Genomic DNA, 19,071 nt, shown 5'->3' on the forward strand with positions numbered 1-19,071 from the left:
GATTCTTAGCATCTAGAAGCAACACGAATTTTTATCGTCTCAAAAAAGTAGAAACATCATGATTATTGCTAATCTATTTGAAATGTGTTTGACGTGGTAGAAGGGCAAGACTGACTATTGCGACTTGACACTGGTAAGCCACTTAGTATATGATAGCACAAAAATTCTGTTAGTGCCCATCGCTACGTAAAGGAGATGATTGAGGACGTGGCAGCAAAAGCGGTATCTCATTTGTCTGATGACTGGAGTAATATATCTCGAGGTAGAGAAGATTGAATCCCCCCCCCCCCACCAGGAGTTTGCTACATCTCATGGCACGACGAATTTCCTATGAATCTTTCCCTTGAATCAATACATTGAAGTGGGGAGACCTGGAAAAAAAAAGCCGTAGTGTCGAAGGGGTTTATTATTTCCAAATCTTATTGTACGATTTTGGATCTCTGTGCCAATCTGCATAATTAGACATCCAATTCCAACCGTGAACTTCGCGATTTCGACTAATATGTCTTCGACATCCCTACTTGATTAATTACTCTCTAGCTGCTGATGGACCGACCGATGGGAGGGACATCCAAATCATTCCACTCAGTCGTCCCTGAGAGCCATGCTTTCGAATGCTACATGTGACTGGCGACGGTAGGGCAAAATCCGCCGTGTCTTCCTTAACGAAATCCAAGAGTTGGATGTAGGTTGAAGGACTGCATGCATTTTGCGTAGAATAGAAGATTAGAAACAATGACTATCCAAAACTAAACAATTATCAATTTCCCGTTACTGTAACCAGGTGGTCAGGTAATTGTTTTTGTTGCTTCTCATGGATCAGACAAACTCCGAACCCGATTTTCCATCCTTCAATCGTATTGATCCCAGAAACCGAATCATTTCAATTATTCCCTTTTCGGACTGACGCGTATATACTCATTTTGTGATGTAGAATGAATATGTGAATCAGCCCTACCGAGGTCTACGCAGCCTGGATCGCTGCTTCTGTGCGCTGCCGCAACTTAGAACCGAGATCCTTGTTGACACGTCCGAAGAGGCCTAGGCTCGGTGTTAGCCTCATTTTCTTAGTAGACAGATTCACCGAAAATGCTCGGTTCAGGCTACAGGGGAAACTTACTATAGACAGCCTTACGCAATTCAGGGTACTTAACACCCTTGATATTACCGACGAGGTTCTCGATGACTCTATCCTGGTGACCAGGCTGGCGGCCAATAACTTCCCACAACGCTGCGGGCTGAACGAAATCATCGTCAGTGATCTCGCTGGTATAGGCGGACACCTCTCCTGCCCACTTTTCGTGTTCGGTGTGTAGGGCCAGTGCAGAAGCGCGAATTCCCTTCTGGTCTTGGTAGAACTTGATGGGTTTGATCGAGGAGCCAACGTAGTTGGGGTCGCCACCGTAGTTACCATCAAATCGCATGGCTCCGTCACGCTGGAAGGGACAGCAGACTTGCGCCTTCGCGGCGTTGGTGGGGAGTTGCTGGTAGTTGACACCGAGGCGGTAGCGGGCTGCATCGGGGTATGCGAAGAGTCTTGCTTGCAGCACTCGGGGAGAGTTAGTCATTGCAAATCATAAGGCCTATAATTTTCCAGCTTTCTGGCCTACCTGGATCAGCGGACGCAGCGATTCCGGGGACCATTGTCGAGGGCGAGAACGCAGCTTGCTCGATATCGGCGAAGTAGTTTTGTGGCTATTCCAATTCAGCGACTGTAATATAAAACTCAAAAACAAAGACTCACGTTGCGGTTCATAGTAAGTCGACCAATCTGCTGCAGAGGGAAATCCTTGTGCGACCAAACCTTAGTCATGTCAAAGATATTCCACTTGTACCTCTCGGCCTCTTCGGGACTCATCAGTTGGACGTAGACATTCCAGACAGGATAGTCGCCTCTGTCAATTGCTTCGAACATGTCACGGATCATAAAATCAGGATCCTCCCCGGCGATTTTGGTGGCCTCTTGAGAGGAGAGGTTCTCAACCCCTTGCTGCGTTTTGACGTGGACTTTGGCATATTTGAACGAGCCGTCCTATGCACACATTAGTAGAAGATCCCGATCCCACGCGCAGTGTTACCTACAGCCTGAGTAAATTTGTATGTATGTCCGCTGTAAGAGTTCATGTAGCGAACTGATTTAGGCGTGCCACGGTCGCTGAACAGAACCAGAAGTTGGTGAATACCCTCAGGATTGCCGACGTGAAAACTAAATGATTAGCCTGATTCGATAACTAGAGCTTGGGAAATCACATACTCCCAGAACTGCGATACCAATTAGTTCTGCGACATACTATGGGCGGTTAAGATAATAAAACTTACCATGTTCGGGTCGGGGAGGTGGGTCTGAGGATGCCGCTTGTGAGAACGGTTCATAGACGGGAATTTGATCGGATCACGAATGAAGAAGACAGGCTAAATCGAGCGAAATCAGAAATAAATAACAAAAGAGACTAAAGTGTCTCAAAAGGAATGGATGTCACACCGTATTGTTAAAAACAAAATCTTGGTTTCCCTCCTCGGTATAAAACTTCATCGCCCATCCGTGCACATCGCGGGAGGTATCGGCAGATCCGGACTCGGGCCCAACGGTTGACACCCGCTGCAGCACGGGTGTCTTCTTTCCGACTGTGTTGAGGAATTGGGCGCTGGTGAAGTCAGAGCAATCGCGTGTGGCTTCGAATTCACCAAATGATCTACAACTGTCAATCCGAAATCCTTCGTATAGTGGGACATGACAACTCACCCGACAGCCTTGGCGTGAACGACACTACTCAAAATCTCTAGTCAGTGCACAGTAGATAATTGGAACCCAAGAGCCATCTGAGGAAAAAACTAACCGCTCGGGAATTCTCTCCCGAGAGAAATGAGCAAGGGTTTCGATGAGCTGGGTATCTTGCAGTAACCCGAGGCTGCCGCCCTGCCTACCTTGCATCAGGACAGCTGTGCTGCTATTCGCGAAGGGACAGCCTGCAAAAGTCAGTCTATAGTAAAATCACAAATAATAAAGAAAGGGCACACCCTCGGCCAGAGTATAGTATCTATCGTCGCCCATGTCGAATTATGAATTGATCAATGATGAAGGACTTGTGAAGGCAGAAGGTGGAGTGGGAAGAAGTTAGACTTTGTGTGAGGAATGCGACTCATTATATTTTCCAGCTTGGAAACAGTGATGTGCTGCCTGCTCCTAGATGGAACTTGGGATTGAGCCATAGTAATACGATTACGATTATTGGAGCTCAGCGCTCCACCCTGAAAAGGCTATCAAGCATAACTTTGAATCATAGTAACGAGCATTATGACGATGCACTGATACCATGTACGGGCTGTTGTAGGAGTGCGTGGCAAGCCAGGAAAGCCAAAATGAAGCTTTGCGAAATTGATGACTGCATCAAAGCTGCAACAAGACACAGTCCATCTTTGATTGGGCAAATACCACTACTAGATCCGGACCGTACGGCACAGAACGCTTGACCCACCCACCGCCGTTTAGCAAGGTTTGGAAGGCTTGGTCTGAAGCTGTATGCTCGATACTATGTAACTGCCAAAGAACTAGGAACTGATAGATCTTACAGCAAAAGACACTCGCAGCCTTCAATTCAACAATTACTTTGTTGATGACCAATCAATGTGGAATTTTCTCGCAGGGTGGATTTTCACCTCGCAGCAGCGAATGAGTGCATTAGCTTCAGTTGCATGATCGCTGGTTCCGTTTCGTAAGAGGGCCCATATCCTGGGGTACAGTTCTTTCAGTTCTTTCTTCATCCAATTTAAACTTTTCCTCTGCCCAAGCAATAAGAGCCTAGGAACTGATGTTATTCTCCGCATGAGGTGACGTAATGACTATGTGGCTGAACGAGCACAGAGCCCCCCGATCTACTTCCGTTGCTCCCTTATTCATTAATCTTGTGGATATTGACATTATTTTTACATTATCGAAAGCTTGTTACAAATGGACTCGCTTCAAACTGAAGTTTCAGCTGAAAGAATCTGTCCAATACCGGAACACATAATTACGGTACATAAAATTTGTGACCCACTAGGAGATAAATCAACCCAAAATTGATGACATGACCTCGTCGTTCTCTTTTTAGCGCTATGAGTGGGATGCCGAGAAAGAAAGCTTGTCTGGGTGAACTGATTTCGAATTCTGACGTATAGTAGGGGGCTATCTAAATTGTTTATGCCGCCGAATTAAAGAGCGTAACCCAGGACCAGAAACGGAAGTGAAGCTAACCAGAGCAAGTATGTCGAGGCTTTCTGAATTATGATGTTTTTTTTTTCGACAAATCTTCACACCCTGCCAGGCAATTATAACGTTTCCACGGTTTTTGAGGGTGGACTTTGGATTTTTCACAGTGTGCATTTTCGGTGGTAGAAAAGGATGTGAGGTAATCAAAATGAGAGCGAACGTAACCAGATATATGACTGTGCAAGGCTTGTAGCTTGATGATTGCACTCCACCTTTATGATACAGAAGGATTTGGTGGTTTCTTAGACTAAAAAGCGACAGCTTGGTGGATTTGCATCTTACCCATGGCTTTAGCTGGACAGGGAAGCTAGTGACGTATGCGGAATGCCGAGCCGGCTCCGAAACCTTTTTAGTATCGGCCTTATGTTGTTCCGTATATCGGAATTCCGTAAACGTACTTCTCCAATCTAGGCAATTGGCCTGGGCTGAGCAAAAAATAAAATAATGAAATAATGAAGACGTAGAAACGAAACTTTAAGTGACCGAGAAGTTATAAGTGATGAGGCAATATATGAGAGATCGCCGCATCCAATTGCTTGCCCCATCTGGTAGTATTACCAACCCAATCTGTTGTGATATGAGGCTGGCGCAGATCAGGAACCAAGCCGAACCATCGGAATTAATCCCGAGATATCTATAGAAAGAACCAAGTTGATTTCCAATCAACTTGATCTTCTCGTTGTATATATATAGCCTAATGTTTCCCTCTGAAAAATAAGACAATTCATACCTCTGAAATACAACAGGTTATGAGCCCGGGAGCAACTCTCGGGTGCCGTCTCTACTCATCTGAGAATCATCTTAATCTTTCGTGATTATATCTACCCCGCTTTACATCAATCATCATGTCGGCTCTGGTCCACGACTCGCCCGACCGAGCCGTTACAGCCATTGAGCCTTTGACAGGAAGCGACAACTTCGCAACATGGAAACGTCTCATGACCTCCTACCTCAAGGCAAGGCAGGTCTGGGATGTCGTATCGGGCGATCTTGAGCGTCCTAACTGCTCATTCAAGTACGCCAAGCCCATTACGGCCGACATCCACCCCCTGGTGGAATCGCACCTGGTTGGGGCGGTGAGGCAACGCGCCATCGAAGCGCGCCTCGAAGTGGAGGTCCAGGCATTCGAGCACCACCGTGAATGGTCGCGCCGCGAAGCCGAAGCCTACCACACTATCTTCCGGTACCTGTCCCCCCCACATCAGCATCCATGTCGCGGGGCTCGAGACGTCTCGCGACCTTTGGAATGAACTCGAAGAACGGTACCGGCGGATGGAGCTCGCCACGTTCTGCGAGCTATTTGCCCAGCTCCGCGAGACAACTGGCGAGCGCTGCGGCAGTGCCCGCGAATTTGTCGATCGTGTACGGATGCTAGTGCACCGATTGAATGCGATCGCCCCTGGATCGATCGGCGACAAAGCCCATATTGCGATTCTGCTCACGCAGATCGGACCAGAATACATCCTGATCGTGGATGCGATCCAAAATGATAAGGATCCCGTCAACCCAGCGACTATTGGCAACCGCCTGGCGAATGCCGAGCAGACGGTGCAACGGAAGGACGCTGCGACGTTCCCGCAGAGGGTCCCCAACGGAACGAGCAACCCTTCCATCAACACGGTGCAGAAAAACACCTAGAAATGCAATTACTGCAAGAAGCGCGGTCATGTAGCTGCGGAGTGCTGGAAGAAGCAGCGCGAACAACAGCCGCCCAGGGACCATGCCCTGAAGGCGGAACGGAGTGTTTCCGGCTCACCAAGAAACAATCTACAAAACATACCATCAAGCCAGATGGAAGATCGGCAGGGCCCGCCGACTTCCAAGAGACCGCGGATCAATATCGTGAGGGAGAGGGTGACGACCCTTTATACCCACGCACCGCAACCCCGGTGGATCCTGGACTCGGCCGCCACCAGCCACATCTGCTGGGACCGCAGCTGCTTCAGCAGTCTTCGGCCCCATCGCGAGATGTTGGACACGGCGGGCGATCCAGTGGAAGCCGAAGGGATTGGTACGGTGAAGCTCACGCTCCGGGGGAAGTTCAACCAACCCCTAGTGTTGAAAAATGTATACTTCGCGCCACGCGTCGGGATGAACCTGATCAGTGTGCCGAAGCTGTTGCGAGACCGCTATTCGGTGGTGGCGCACCCGCAGAACGTCTTTGTGCAACGCCGAGGACGGACGGTGGGGACCGCCTACCATACGGAGGAGGATCTACTGATCCTGCGGTGCCATGTGAGCAAGAGATCCCGAGAGCGAGTCCAATTGGCGAGGGCGCCGGCGACTCATGACCATGCAGATTCCCTGGAACCGCAGGCGGTGGCCATGGACGTCGACGACCCTCGAGAGTCAAGTGACGTAGAATGTACAGCGTCAACCTCTGAACTCGGTGGTGAAGCTCGGATACTCGAAGAAGATGCGAGCAAAGGAGTGGACCAGGCCTCCGAAGCGCTGTGGCACGCTCGGATGGGACATCTGAACCGGGGCGACTTGCGGGTGGTCCTCCGGCAGACCGGCACTCCGTACCGACCGCTGACGCAGGCGCAGCTGCAGGCAACGCCGCAGTGCCCGGCGTGCATGTCGGGTAAGCAGCATCAGAAGAGGAACTCCCGTGCACGACGGCCACGTCTGCATTCAACGAGAATTTTCGAATTGATTCATTCGGACATCATGGAAATGCCGATGGCCAAAGATGGCTCCAGGTACGTGATCACCTTTACTGACGATTATTCTCGTGGCTCGTGGGCCTATGCCATGATGTGGAAGCATGAAGCGCTCCAGAAGTTCCAACAGTTTGAGGCCTGGATGCACCGACAGTTCGGCGCCCAGATCAAAAGGTTCCTCACCGACAACGGGAGAGAATATTTGCCCATTGGAACACATCTCGAATCCCAGGGAGTCGAGTTTGACACCTCGCCGCCATACTGCAAAGGGCAGAATGGACTGGCGGAACGCACCAATCGCACTATCCGGGAGCGGATCAACACGCTCCTGTCCGATGCCAACCTTCCTCCTTCCTGGTGGATCGAGCTGGTAGACACTGTGGTCTATCTGAAGCTGCGCGCGCCAGCTTCAATCCTTCAGAAAAAGACCCCGTACGAAATTATTTATGGGAAGCCGCCATCGCTGTTACATCTACGACGGATTGGCTCCCGTGCATGGGTCTTAATTCCAAAAGAGCATCGAGCAAAACTCGGACCGAGATCATCCGAGTGCCGACTATTAGGTTATTGTGAACCGAATCAGTATAAGCTCTATGAAATCCATTCTGGAAAGACGGTCTTTTCCCGTGATGTCGAGTTCGACGAGAGGACCCCGGTGGCGCCACTCGTCGAGGGGGAAACAGGCAACGACCTCCCGGACAACGCTCCTCCATCACCGGTCTTTCCGTCAATGCCGACAAGTTCAGCCAGCGGGCTGCCCACACCACCTGCTTCGCCATTGCCTTCGTCGGCTGAGCCAGAGAAAACGCCATCTGAGCGTGAAGAGGAGACACCTCCAGCAGTCAATCCAAGCCAACAGGGAACTGACCTGACACAGGATCTTGGATATTCGTTGTATGGCCGCAGAAGAAGGCCTTCGCGAAGGTTGCTGGAATCACTCGGCAAGGTGTATACGGCAGGCGCATTGAATACTGCATCTGTGAGCAAAGTCGACCCGTCGACTTTCCACGAGGCCGTGTCGGGCTCAAATCAACAGGAATGGTGGGCAGCCATCCAGAAAGAATATTTGTCTCTTCTAGAACACGGAACATGGGAAAAGGTTCTGCGAACAGACGTACCAGCCGGAGATCATGTGATAGGCTGTAAATGGGTCTTCAAGACTAAAGCCAACGGAACCCGCAAAGCTCGATTGGTCATCAAGGGCTACCGACAGAAACACGGTATCGATTATCATGAAACATTTGCAGCTGTGTCACGAATGGACTCGGTGCGCTGCATTGTCGCTAGCGCAGTGTTGCGCGGATGGAAACTCCACCAATTCGATGCTGTCACTGCATTCCTGCATGGTGACGTTGACTCCTCCATTTACATGGATTTGCCCGAAGGCTTCGAAGAGCCAGGATATGTTTGTCGGCTTCGCCGCTCCCTGTATGGCCTCAAGCAGGCCCCGCGGATTTGGTATCAATGCGTCCACCGCGTCCTGGCCGCCCACGGCTTCACCATGGCCCAATCGGACAACTGTGTATTCTACAAATCCAATTGCGTGGTCTGTGTTTACGTCGATGACTTTCTCATTGCAGCAGCAAGCTCGCATGAGATAGAACAAGTGCAACGAGCATTGCAAGCAGAATTCCAATTGAATGACCTGGGGACGCCACGCTCGTTCCTCGGGATCCAGTTCGACTATCACGTCAATGGGTCCGTATCCATTCACCAACACCAGTACATCCAGAAGGTACTCTCCGACTTTGGCATGGAAACTTGTCAGCCGAAGTCTACGCCGATGAATCCCAAGCAAATTCTGAATCATCGGCCAGAGGAGGAACTTCCAGACGAGGAAGCAAAAGCTCGCTATGCGACCGCCATCGGCTCTTTAATGTATCTGATGGTTGGCACGCGACCGGATGTCGCGTTTGCGCTGGGCACGTTGAGTCGCTTCACGTCTCAGCCGCAAACACACCACCAAGTTGCGCTGCAGCGATTGCTTCGCTATATCCAAGCCACACAGTCTCATCGTATCACTTACCGCAGTGGACAGCTAATCGGATATACGGACGCTGACTTTGGGGGCTCCGTCGTCACTGACGGAGCATACTCCACATCTGGCTATGTGTTCCAACTTGCAGGCGCACCGGTTTCCTGGCCGTCCAAGAGACAGGGGAAGTAGCCACGTCTACAACACATGCCGAATACATTGGACAGTACAACGCTATTCTGCATCTGCAGTGGCTCCGCACCTTTCTGGCTGAAACGCAACTGTATCGGTCTCCGGTCACTAACATCATGGCTGACAACCAGTCCGCCATTGCTCTCTCTCGCAATCCCGAGTTCCATAAACGGACGAAGCACTTCAATGTGAAATTTCACTATCAGCGAGCCGTGCTGGATGCAGGCGAGATTGAATTCCAATATATTCCAACTGGGGAACAGGCTGCGGACGGCCTCACCAAGCCATTGGGACCTATGGCATTTGCCAAGTTTGGTAGTCTCTTAGGCGTCAATGCTCCAGGGATCTCGAGACAAACCGCGTGACAGCGCAGGCGCTCTTTCCACTTTATTTTCCCAGCGTGGATTTTGAGTGGTTTTACTGAGGCCTGACTGCTCTGCGCGATTCCAGTATCGCCCTGCCAGCAAAGCGATCCTGAGGGGGAATGTTGTGATATGAGGCTGGTGCAGATCAGGAACCAAGCCGAACCATCGGAATTAATCCCGAAGTATGTATACGAAGAACCAAGTTGATTGGAAATCAACTTGATCTTCTCGCTGTATATATAGCCTCATGTTTCCCACTAGAATGATAAGACAAGTCATACCTCTGAACTACAACAATACCTGCTCCTCAGGTTCATCTCTTCGAGTCCCGCGGAGCACCAAAAGATGGACTACCCACCACAGGTGATGTGGTGAGTGGTTATGATCACCGGTCTTCATGCTTGCCTATAGTCCGCGACAAATATACCGAGTACCTACTTTCTCTAGTTCCTTCGATCGCTTGTTCAGAGCAGACAGCACTCGACAACTTAAACAATTCTAAAGAGGATGTGGCCGCCACTCGTCTTCTATTTCAAGGTGACAATCACCTGGAAGCTATCGACCCCAACAACTTAAGTATCGGATGGAAAGTCTGGATGAGCTTGATGAATTTCCTCCTAAAACCCGAAAAGAGCCTTGATAGAAAAGTAATCTGTGATTGCTTTAAGGTAAAATTCTTTTCCAGCACATTCTGGATTACCTGGTCTTCTACGTTGGTCTCCCATCGAAAGATTTCAAAATAATTGCTAATATTGGCGAACATAAAAGATTTGGTTTCTGCCCCTGGTCTAGCGCTATTGAATTCCGTCGATGCTTGCAGAGATTCTTTCGCAATCGACGACGTCATAATAAATCAAGTCCTCCTGATCGTTTTATTTGCGACCCGCAAGAAGATATTATTTTGCCAGTAACCCGTTTGCTTCAGAAAGAAGGAGTTGATATTCACTTCGACGTCACAGTCACTGACATAGTCATGGATCAAGAGCAAGGTTACCGGAGAATATCAGCTTTCAAATGGATCAAAGACGAAACAGAAACTATTGTGACTGTTGGCAAACACAACATTGTTATTGCAACCCTTGGGTCCTCTGTATCCGGGTCAACCAGCGGTACCAATACAAAGCCACCCTGGTTGGAATTACTGAAAGCAGAGGACAGATTGGATGAAAATTGGTCGCTCTGGCTAGCATTCGGTTCAACTTTAGGCGATCCGTACAATTTTTGTACGCGAGTGGATGAATCTCGAGTGGAAACCTTCACAACTACGTTTCAAAGCACTGAATGCTTGGACCATTTGATCAAATCAGTGAAGGCTGAGGTTGGTTCAAGAAATTTAATCGTCCTTCAAAAAAGCAATTGGGCCATCAACCTGCTTATCCCATGCCAACCGCTTTTCTCCCATCAATCCAGAGATGTGAGCGTGATTTGGGGCTATTGTTCAACCCCTAATAATTTAGGAAATTACGTGAAGAAAGCAATGCTGAGTTGCTCTGGGCAAGAGATTTTGGTTGAATTAGCCGAGCATCTCAAAATACCCCGAGAGTTCATGTTGAATAATTCGATTAATATCCCGCGTGTGATGCCTCGCTTAGCAGCACCCTTGTTGACTCGGGCTTCTGGAGATCGTCCAAAGGTAATACCAGAGAAAATAACCAATTTGGCAGTCGTTGGCCAGTTTGTCGAAATACCAGATGAGACTTGTGCGACTGTGGACTACAGCGTCTGCGGAGCCCACACCGCGGTGAATCGGTTGGTTGGACTTCGAGAAGCGTAAAGAGGGTTTAAAAGTGTTTCTTATCTGCTACTGATTTTTCTCTTCGTTATGAAAAAATTATTTTGTCACTGTGAACTCTTGGTTTTCTAAATGTATGGTTGCTGTGTCATTAAATTCCCCCCCAAGTGTGGTATAATGCAGAATAAACCGGTCTGCGAGATCGAGGACTGTCATAGCCGATAATACGTAAGGTGCACTGAAGCTGCTCGTCCACAGCCTTATGGCCATCGTGATCGTTAAATTGGCTTAAATTTATACGAAGTACACGAATCATTTTCTTTGTGGGGTCGAGAGGATATTTGGTGTAAACCGGATGAGAAGCCATTAGAGAAATCTCTCTAAGTCACTATATTGTTAGGTTAAGGAACTTGCCAGGCTTGGGCGGAGACCTAGGCCTGATTCAGCCTTGTTGCTGCCTGAAGTATCCGATATCTAATGATTATGTACGTTAGTCGTGTCAATAAAAGTGGAGAAGATTATTACTAGCGTTTAGAGATATGTTAGGTGGCTAGCCCAAAAATAGAGCCCTGCCCTCTTGACCTAATGCAGTCTTCCCAAGCTAGCCGATTCGGTCGCCGAGGCAAAGCAAACTGCGAAATTCTAGACACTCTGGTAACGGTACTAGAGTCATCTGTCCCGTTACCAGGAACACTCTCTTTATCCCCAGGAGCTACGATCGCTCTACGAGCGGCGATGTAGCTCCTGGGATCAAAGCATGCCTGTGAGCTCCACAGGGCCACGGAGGCAACCGAACTGGCCAGTTGTTCCTCATTAAAGTGTGCTGCATCCCAGGTCCGATTTGCCTGCTACTTAGCTCTGCAAGCATGGACTCGAGAAAATGCCTCCCTATAAAAGCATGGGGCTTACATGGGCAGGCCAATTATGGCGCTGCCAATACCTTCATGGACGCGTTTGTGCAGTATTGTCATCGACCTCATTTGCCTGCGTCTATCGTTGGCCTTGGTGAATTTGACGGAATAGGTCATTTCGCCGAGAATCCACAGATTCTGGAGCGTGTAAGTCTGCTGAATCATACGTTCATGTGTCAGAAGGAGGTATTCGACATGATCACTCTCATAATATTGGAGGGCCTGCCGCTCCAGGACCCAACCAATTGTTGCTACAGAAATTCGTCTCAGATAGCTACGGGGCTCAGTAATACCCTTAATGCTCCGTGTTGTGATATGAGGCTTGCGCAGGTCAGGAACAAAGCCGCAACATCGGAAATAATCCCGGGTTGCCTATACGAAGAATCAAGTTGATCTTCTCGTTGTATATATATCCTCGTGTATCCCCTCAAGAATAAACAGCTTAATTAATTCCTCTGAACTAGAACACTCCGGACATATGCAAGGGCAGCGCCTTCTTTTTCGATGGCCGCCTATCTGTCTATGCTGCTGAATTTAAAGCTAAGCAGATCGGGTATTTCGTCTTAGATTTCCTGATGAAACCTGTTGATAATGACTCGGAAATCGATGTTTCGTGTTCTTTGAACGACATTGGTCTTGGTAGTCTAGCTGCTTCTGAATTGCGCTCCTGGTGGAAAGCCACTCTAGGACTCGACATAAGTCTCCTCGATATTATGGCAAGTGGGACCCTTTTACCACTTGGCCTAAAAGCACTCCAGGGACTCAAGAGCAAATTGAAAAAAGAGGTATAGCATACAGTAGTGCAATGGCTACAGTGGTTGGTTGATTTCATTTACCCTGACCCCTCGCAATTTGAAAGTTGATTATAAACCTCATCCACCAGGCTGAGAACATATTCGTTTTTGGTCGAGTAGTAAAGTATACATTGAAAGCGATATGCAAGATACAACAACTATATGCTCCAGGAGGAACTCAAGACTTTGCGAGCGCAAATCGAAGCTGCTCCCCCGACGACTTAGTAGAGAGCGACCGACATACCCTGCCAGCTGGAGCGTATACGAGGGCTCTCTGCAAGATACGGTCGGCCTAGCGGAGGGAGATCTCCCTAGGTAACGTGAAATGAGAGCGTGATGTACAATGGCAGCCACTGTGGCAGGGCTGAGTCCTGCCAAGAGACTGTCTGTATTGCCCGAGAGGACGGATGCGCGTGTCGGTGAACAAAGAGACGGAATTGAACTATCTCACTCGCACTGGGGGCCTGAGACTGAACTTGGTCGGTGAAGCGGTGTAGTCCTAATTGGCCTGCCCGTGATGTATGCTTAAGGAGCAAACTAAGAGACACCCAGGGTGAGAGGTGTGGTGAACCTCGAGAGTCCAGAAGCCTCATCATTGGGTGAAAACTGGGGTAGTGGTCTATGCAAGTAGGCCTGTCAAAGCTACTTAATGTCTTTTGGTCAGGAGATACCACCGTTCGCCGTTGTATCAAATAGCAGACGTGCTGAAGAATATCAGGATGGAAACACTGGAGACCATTAACCATTTACATTAGCTCCATGGAAGGAACGCGTGCAGGCCAATATTCATGAAATCCCAGCGACACGGACCGAAGCAGGCGGATCCATGCAGATCGCGGTCAGCAGTTCGGCACGGAACGAGTTGGTAGGATTTGGAGTGGCGATCGAAAAGCAGCCTCCTCGTTTTCGAAAACTGAAACTGAAGACCTTCTGGGCGCAAGAGTAGAGCAGAATCCATACTCGGGGGAGCTGGCAGCGATGGCACATGCATTGAGCACGCTACCAGGACTGAAACACTACAGAATCATGCTGCTCACGAGCAACAAAGCGGCGGCACTCACGCTGAGGAACCCTCGACAACAGTCAGGCCGAGAACACATCTGCCAAATATACAAGTTAATTAGGAGACTACGAAGACACGGAAACCAAATCAACATCCTTTGGATCCCTGCCAGCGAAGACAACCAACTGTTGGACCTAGCGAAGGAGGAGGCCAGGGCTGCGACGCAAGAGGATGCTACCCCTCAAGCACAGGTCCCCAGAATGAAGTAAACAACACTGAATATCGCACGGTCCCAAGCAGCCACCAGCAAATGCTTGCCGGAGAACGTAGGAAGACACGCCAAACGACTGGATGCAGCACTCCCAGGGAAACACACCCGGCAGCTGTACGATCGATTATTGTGGAAAGAAGCGAGCGTGCTGGCCCAGCTCCGGACTGGCATGGTTAGATTGAATGGATATCTCTATCGAATCAACGTCGCGGAGACGGACCAGTGCGCTTGTACGAGTGAGAATGGATGACTAATAATCCAAAAGAACAGACCGGGTTGCTCGAACTTTCACCGATCGATGGGGTGTTGGTCGAACTTCATCGTTCTCAGTCTCAGGTAAAGTCACGACGGGCTGCACGAGAGATCTTGCTGCTCCCGTCGGCCGACGAGCGGCTCGTTGAGGCGGCACTGCTGGATTTCTCGAATTTGTTGCTACTTTGGGCATGATGAAGGGCAGGGCGAGGTAGTCTGATCAAAGACGAAAATTTTGCCAGAAAGCTGTCCTAGGGGCGAAAATGGGTAATTTATCTACTAGCCTTGAAGAGATCGTCACACGGACTGCAAAACGTTGATCATTCCTTCCATGATCTTTACACCCTTTTGCACACCCTGAATAAAGAGAAATCCAGTCATACTAGTAATCTCAAGTTTACCTGGATCTCCTGTTACATTCGCAGCGTAATTTTCACATTGCTTGGGAGACACACTCTTTTTGGCTGGCTAGACTTGTATTTTTCCAAATCCATGGGGAGATCATGACACATGTAGTGGCTGTCACTATCCCTGATGCAACAGTGGACTGCCCACCTAAGGCTGGAATTGTAGGTCGTTGAGTGGGTCAGCATTACAGTACAAGTCGGAAATTGGCTTCGTTCCTTACGACCCAGGATCTTCCTTCGCTGTCCTATGGTCTCATCTTCTTCCAGCAAAATGAAACATCAACATTTACACGCTCTGTCACTTCTGTTTGGACAGTAAAGAACGCTACTCTGACGAGGGACAGATGAATGCAATTAACATTATATGCTCAAGGGTGTACCGTGTACTGGAGACCGCGACTTCCCTGGATTCATCGCTCTCGCATAATTGGCGCAGGTTTGAGAATAAAATCGTCATTCAATTCGGCATATCCTAATCTGTATTTTTATTGTTGTTTCCTTCGCAAAAACTAAGCACGCATGGAGCAATGCGAGTCTCATAACATTCTGAAGCCAATTTGGATTGAAAGTTGCAGAACGCAAAACTAATGGACGTAAATGTCCCTATGATCCGACTTGATCGCGTCGGCACCCTTCTCCGCACACATGTAGACAGAGTTCTGAATGCGACAGTCTGGAATGACCGGAATAACAGAGGCATCTGCAACGCGGAGGTTCTTGATTCCATGAACCTTGAGTCCAGGATCCACAACACCTTGGTCAATATTCTTCGAAAGACGGGCGGTACCACATGGGTGGAATGAGGTTTGCGACCGATCCAACACAGTTCTTTTCATCAACTCATCATCATCGAGTGGCATCTCCCATGGATATTCATCTAGTACAATATCCTTAAAGCCGTCACCATGCTTCAAGATATCATAGCTGTACCTAATACCCTCTCGGATAGCGATGACATCAAGGTCATTATTGAAATAATTCAAATTGATATTTGCTTGTTGAAGAGGGTCGGCACTGTTGAGCGTGACTTCGCCCGGATCAGAGACAGGGCGAACGAGATCGACCATCACAGTCATGTAGCTACCTTTCTTGGGAGTGCGGTAGTGCCACTGGAACGCACTTCCGAACAGGCAAACAAAGTCGAGCTCAAAGTGCGGCTGGCCAAAAGGGGAGAAAGGATCTTTACCACCATTTGCGGCCTTTGCTGTTTTGTACTCTGGCACTTTCTCCAGGTAGTCGTCAATTCTCGGGAAACCCACCATTTCAAGGAATCCAGAGCCCATTGGCCCACCATGGTTCTTCTTGTACTTTGCAACTGCTTCGTCATGTTGAGGACCTTTACGAAGGACGTGTCCATCCATACCATACTCGTCCTTCACTCTAAGGACGTATGGTACACCGGGATGGTCTAGTAAGTGCTGACCAACATGAGGAGAATCAACAATAGTGGAGATTCCATGCTTGCTCAATTCCTCTTTGGGGCCGATCCCGCTAAGCATCAGAAGCTTGGGGGTTTCAAATACTCCTTCTGAGACGATGACCTCGCGGGTAGCGTAGAAGCTTAGCTCATCCCCAGAAGGCATGATCACAGTCACTCCTTTGCAAGAACGGTCCGCTTTGTCGATAAGAAGACTTTTAGAGTGAGCTTCGGCGAGTAGAGTAATATTGGGCTTGTTTTGGAGTGCTAAGAAGCTTCCAGATCGCTGACCCTTGTAAATTGTGTTGACGCTATGGGTCAAGCCCTTTAATTCACCGTCGAAGACATTCTCGGTAATCGGATGGCCTGTCGACTTCCACGCTCTCGTGAGTAAATCACGAAATGGCTGCATCTCTGGGATAAGTTCAGAGTGTGCAATTGGAATAGGTCCCCCAAGGCCAATTTTCGTAAGTTCCTTAGGATATTTCTTTTCATCGTCGTGGTATGTAGCACTCTTCCGAAGATAATGAACCAGATGATCCCACGTCCACTCGTTCCCTCCGTAATCCCCCCCACATGTCGAATGTGGGCTTACAGCCCGGAACCCAGGTAAAATAGTTGAGCGACGAGCTACCGCCGAGGGCTTTTCCGCGTGTGTTAGGTTTTTCCACACGCTCATAGTCATCACGCTTTACCATTGTCGTTTTGTAAGACCAGTCGTACTTGCTGTTTCGTAGGTTCATTGCTTCAGCGGGCGTGGTAATCTCATCAATGGCATGAGAGTTTTCTACGCCAGCTTCAAGAACCAAGACGGTGACGTTCGGGTTTTCTGCAAGCCGGCTTGCTACGATATTGCCAGCGGTACCACCGCCGACGACGACAAAGTCGAAGCGAGAGCCGTCTTTGGGAAGAACCATGTTTAATGCAACCGTCTCTGACCTGATTTGTATTTTGTATTAAATATGACAAGAGATGTGATCTTGAAAGTTGGGAAGCAAGTCGACCTTCCTCGGTCTATTATAGATAAATTGAAACTCTACTCAACTGATCCTTATGAGCATATCATCAAAGTATCGTAACAAGTGACGTCCTAGACTTGACAAGAATGACGAAAATGCTGAGACTCTTCCATTATTTCTTTTCCCGGGAGGTTCCGGATGTTGGGCCAGTTCAAACCCAATTTTCGCCATCGTGTTCACGAATGGTCAAAGCTAATCAGCGTTTCACTGGTTCTACCAGTCGCCAAGATGGAAGATATATGACTAAGCAGTCAATGGAACCGGGGAAAGTATCCGGTGTACTTGTTGCGAAGATGAATGATCTAGACTGGGTTTGAAGCGAATTTTGGCTTGTTCAATGGGAGACATCGGTTAAGGTCGCCATTGATTGGACAAGGTTAGAGCAAAAGCCAAGCGGCATCTCGCCTTCCAAGGCTTCGGGCTAGAGTTTCACTGTGGATCTAGTGCGATCAAAGGCACAGAGAAATTTCTCGATCGGGTTCAACAAAAGACAAACTCAAGGACAAATGATCGGTGCTATAAATTGCATAGTAAGACATCCTGCCCCATCTTGAGTTTCGCGATTTTGCATAATGCTTCTCGGACATTATTACTTGATTAATTACTCTCTTGATATTCATGGACCGAGACATCCAAACCATGCCACTCAGTCTCTGAGAGCCATGGTTCCCGATTTTACATGTGACAGGTGATGATAGGGCAAGATCCGCCGTGTCTTCCTCAACGAAGTCCAGATTGGATGTAGTTACAGGACTGCGTACATTTTGTGTAGAATAGAAGATGAGAAAGAATGACTAACCGAATTAAATAATTATCAATTGTCCGTTAACGAGGCGGTCATTATTTTTATCATTTCTCATTGATCAGATCAACTCCGAACCCCGATTAATCAACCCAAGCCTTTCAATCTTATTGATTCCAGAAACCTAATTATTTCAGCATTCCCTTTTAGAACTAGCTAGTAGAAACTCGCTTTGTCGTGTAGAATGAATGTGTGTATCAGCCCCATCGAGGTCTACGCAACCTGGATCGCTGCTTCTGTGCGCTGCTGCAACTTAGAACCGAGGCCCTTGTTGACACGTCCGAAGAGGCCTAGGCTCGGTGTTAGCCCCATTTTCTTAGTAGACGGATTCGTCGAAAATACTCGTTCTATGGCTACAGGGAAAACTTACTATAGACAGGTTTCCGCAATCCTGGGTACTTAACACTCTTGATATTGCCGACGAGGTTCTCAATGACCCTATCCTGGTGACCAGGCTGGCAGCCAATAACCTCCCACAATGCTGCGGGCTGAACGAAATCATCGTTGGTGATCTCGCTGGTGTAGGAGGATACCTCTCCCGCCCACTTTTCGTGTCCGGTGTGTAAAGCCAGCGCAGAAGCGCTAATTCCCTTCTCGTCTTGGTAGAACTTGGTGGGTTTGATCGAGGAGCCAACATAGTTGGGGTCGCCATCGTAGTTATCGTCAAACCGCATAGCTCCGTCACGCTGGAAGGGACAGTAGACTTGCACATTCGCGGCGTTGGTGGGGAGTTGCTGGTAGTTGACACCGAGGCGGTAGCGAGCTGCATCAGAGTATGCGAAGAGTCGTGCTTGTAGCACTCGAGGAAAGTTAGTCATTGCGAACCATAAGACTGATAAATGCACGGATTTCCGGCTTACCTGGATCAGCAGACGCAGCGATTCCGGGAATCATTGTGGAGGGCGGGAACGCGGCTTGCTCGATATCGGCGAAGTAGTTTTGTGGCTGTTCCAATTCAGCAACTCAAAAACAAGATCAAAGAGCAATGAAAACTTACATTTTGATTCATAGTAAGACGA

General features: G+C 48.7%; 3 protein-coding genes across 3 annotated transcripts; 1 reads left to right on the forward strand and 2 right to left on the reverse strand.

The window, feature by feature from the left end:
- Positions 1-964: 964 nt before the first annotated feature.
- Positions 965-3,052, reverse strand: N7481_001373 (catalase; the record flags this gene model as incomplete). The annotated part of the gene is made up of 11 exons (XM_057260592.1): positions 965-1,041; positions 1,121-1,549; positions 1,611-1,695; positions 1,745-2,032; positions 2,083-2,206; positions 2,255-2,262; positions 2,320-2,412; positions 2,483-2,693; positions 2,744-2,767; positions 2,838-2,967; positions 3,019-3,052. The coding sequence occupies 11 exons, from the start codon at positions 3,050-3,052 to the stop codon at positions 965-967; spliced, it is 1,503 nt and encodes a 500-aa protein (XP_057128424.1).
- Positions 3,053-9,857: 6,805 nt separating this feature from the next.
- Positions 9,858-11,218, forward strand: N7481_001374 (oleate hydratase; the record flags this gene model as incomplete). Its single annotated transcript, XM_057260593.1, has 2 exons — positions 9,858-10,156; positions 10,213-11,218. Coding segments are annotated over 2 exons (1,305 nt in total), but the record flags the coding sequence as incomplete, so codon positions are not given.
- A 7,047-nt stretch (positions 11,219-18,265) lies between these two features.
- N7481_001375 (uncharacterized protein) lies at positions 18,266-19,061 on the reverse strand (the record flags this gene model as incomplete). The annotated part of the gene is made up of 4 exons (XM_057260594.1): positions 18,266-18,342; positions 18,423-18,851; positions 18,913-18,997; positions 19,050-19,061. The coding sequence occupies 4 exons, from the start codon at positions 19,059-19,061 to the stop codon at positions 18,266-18,268; spliced, it is 603 nt and encodes a 200-aa protein (XP_057128426.1).
- Between the last annotated feature and the right edge of the window lie 10 nt (positions 19,062-19,071).

The sequence above is a fragment of the Penicillium waksmanii genome (assembly GCF_028829765.1).
Source record: "Penicillium waksmanii strain IBT 27052 chromosome Unknown utg000001l:1.0-4852451.0:1.0-4856178.0, whole genome shotgun sequence".
NCBI lineage: Eukaryota > Fungi > Ascomycota > Eurotiomycetes > Eurotiales > Aspergillaceae > Penicillium > Penicillium waksmanii.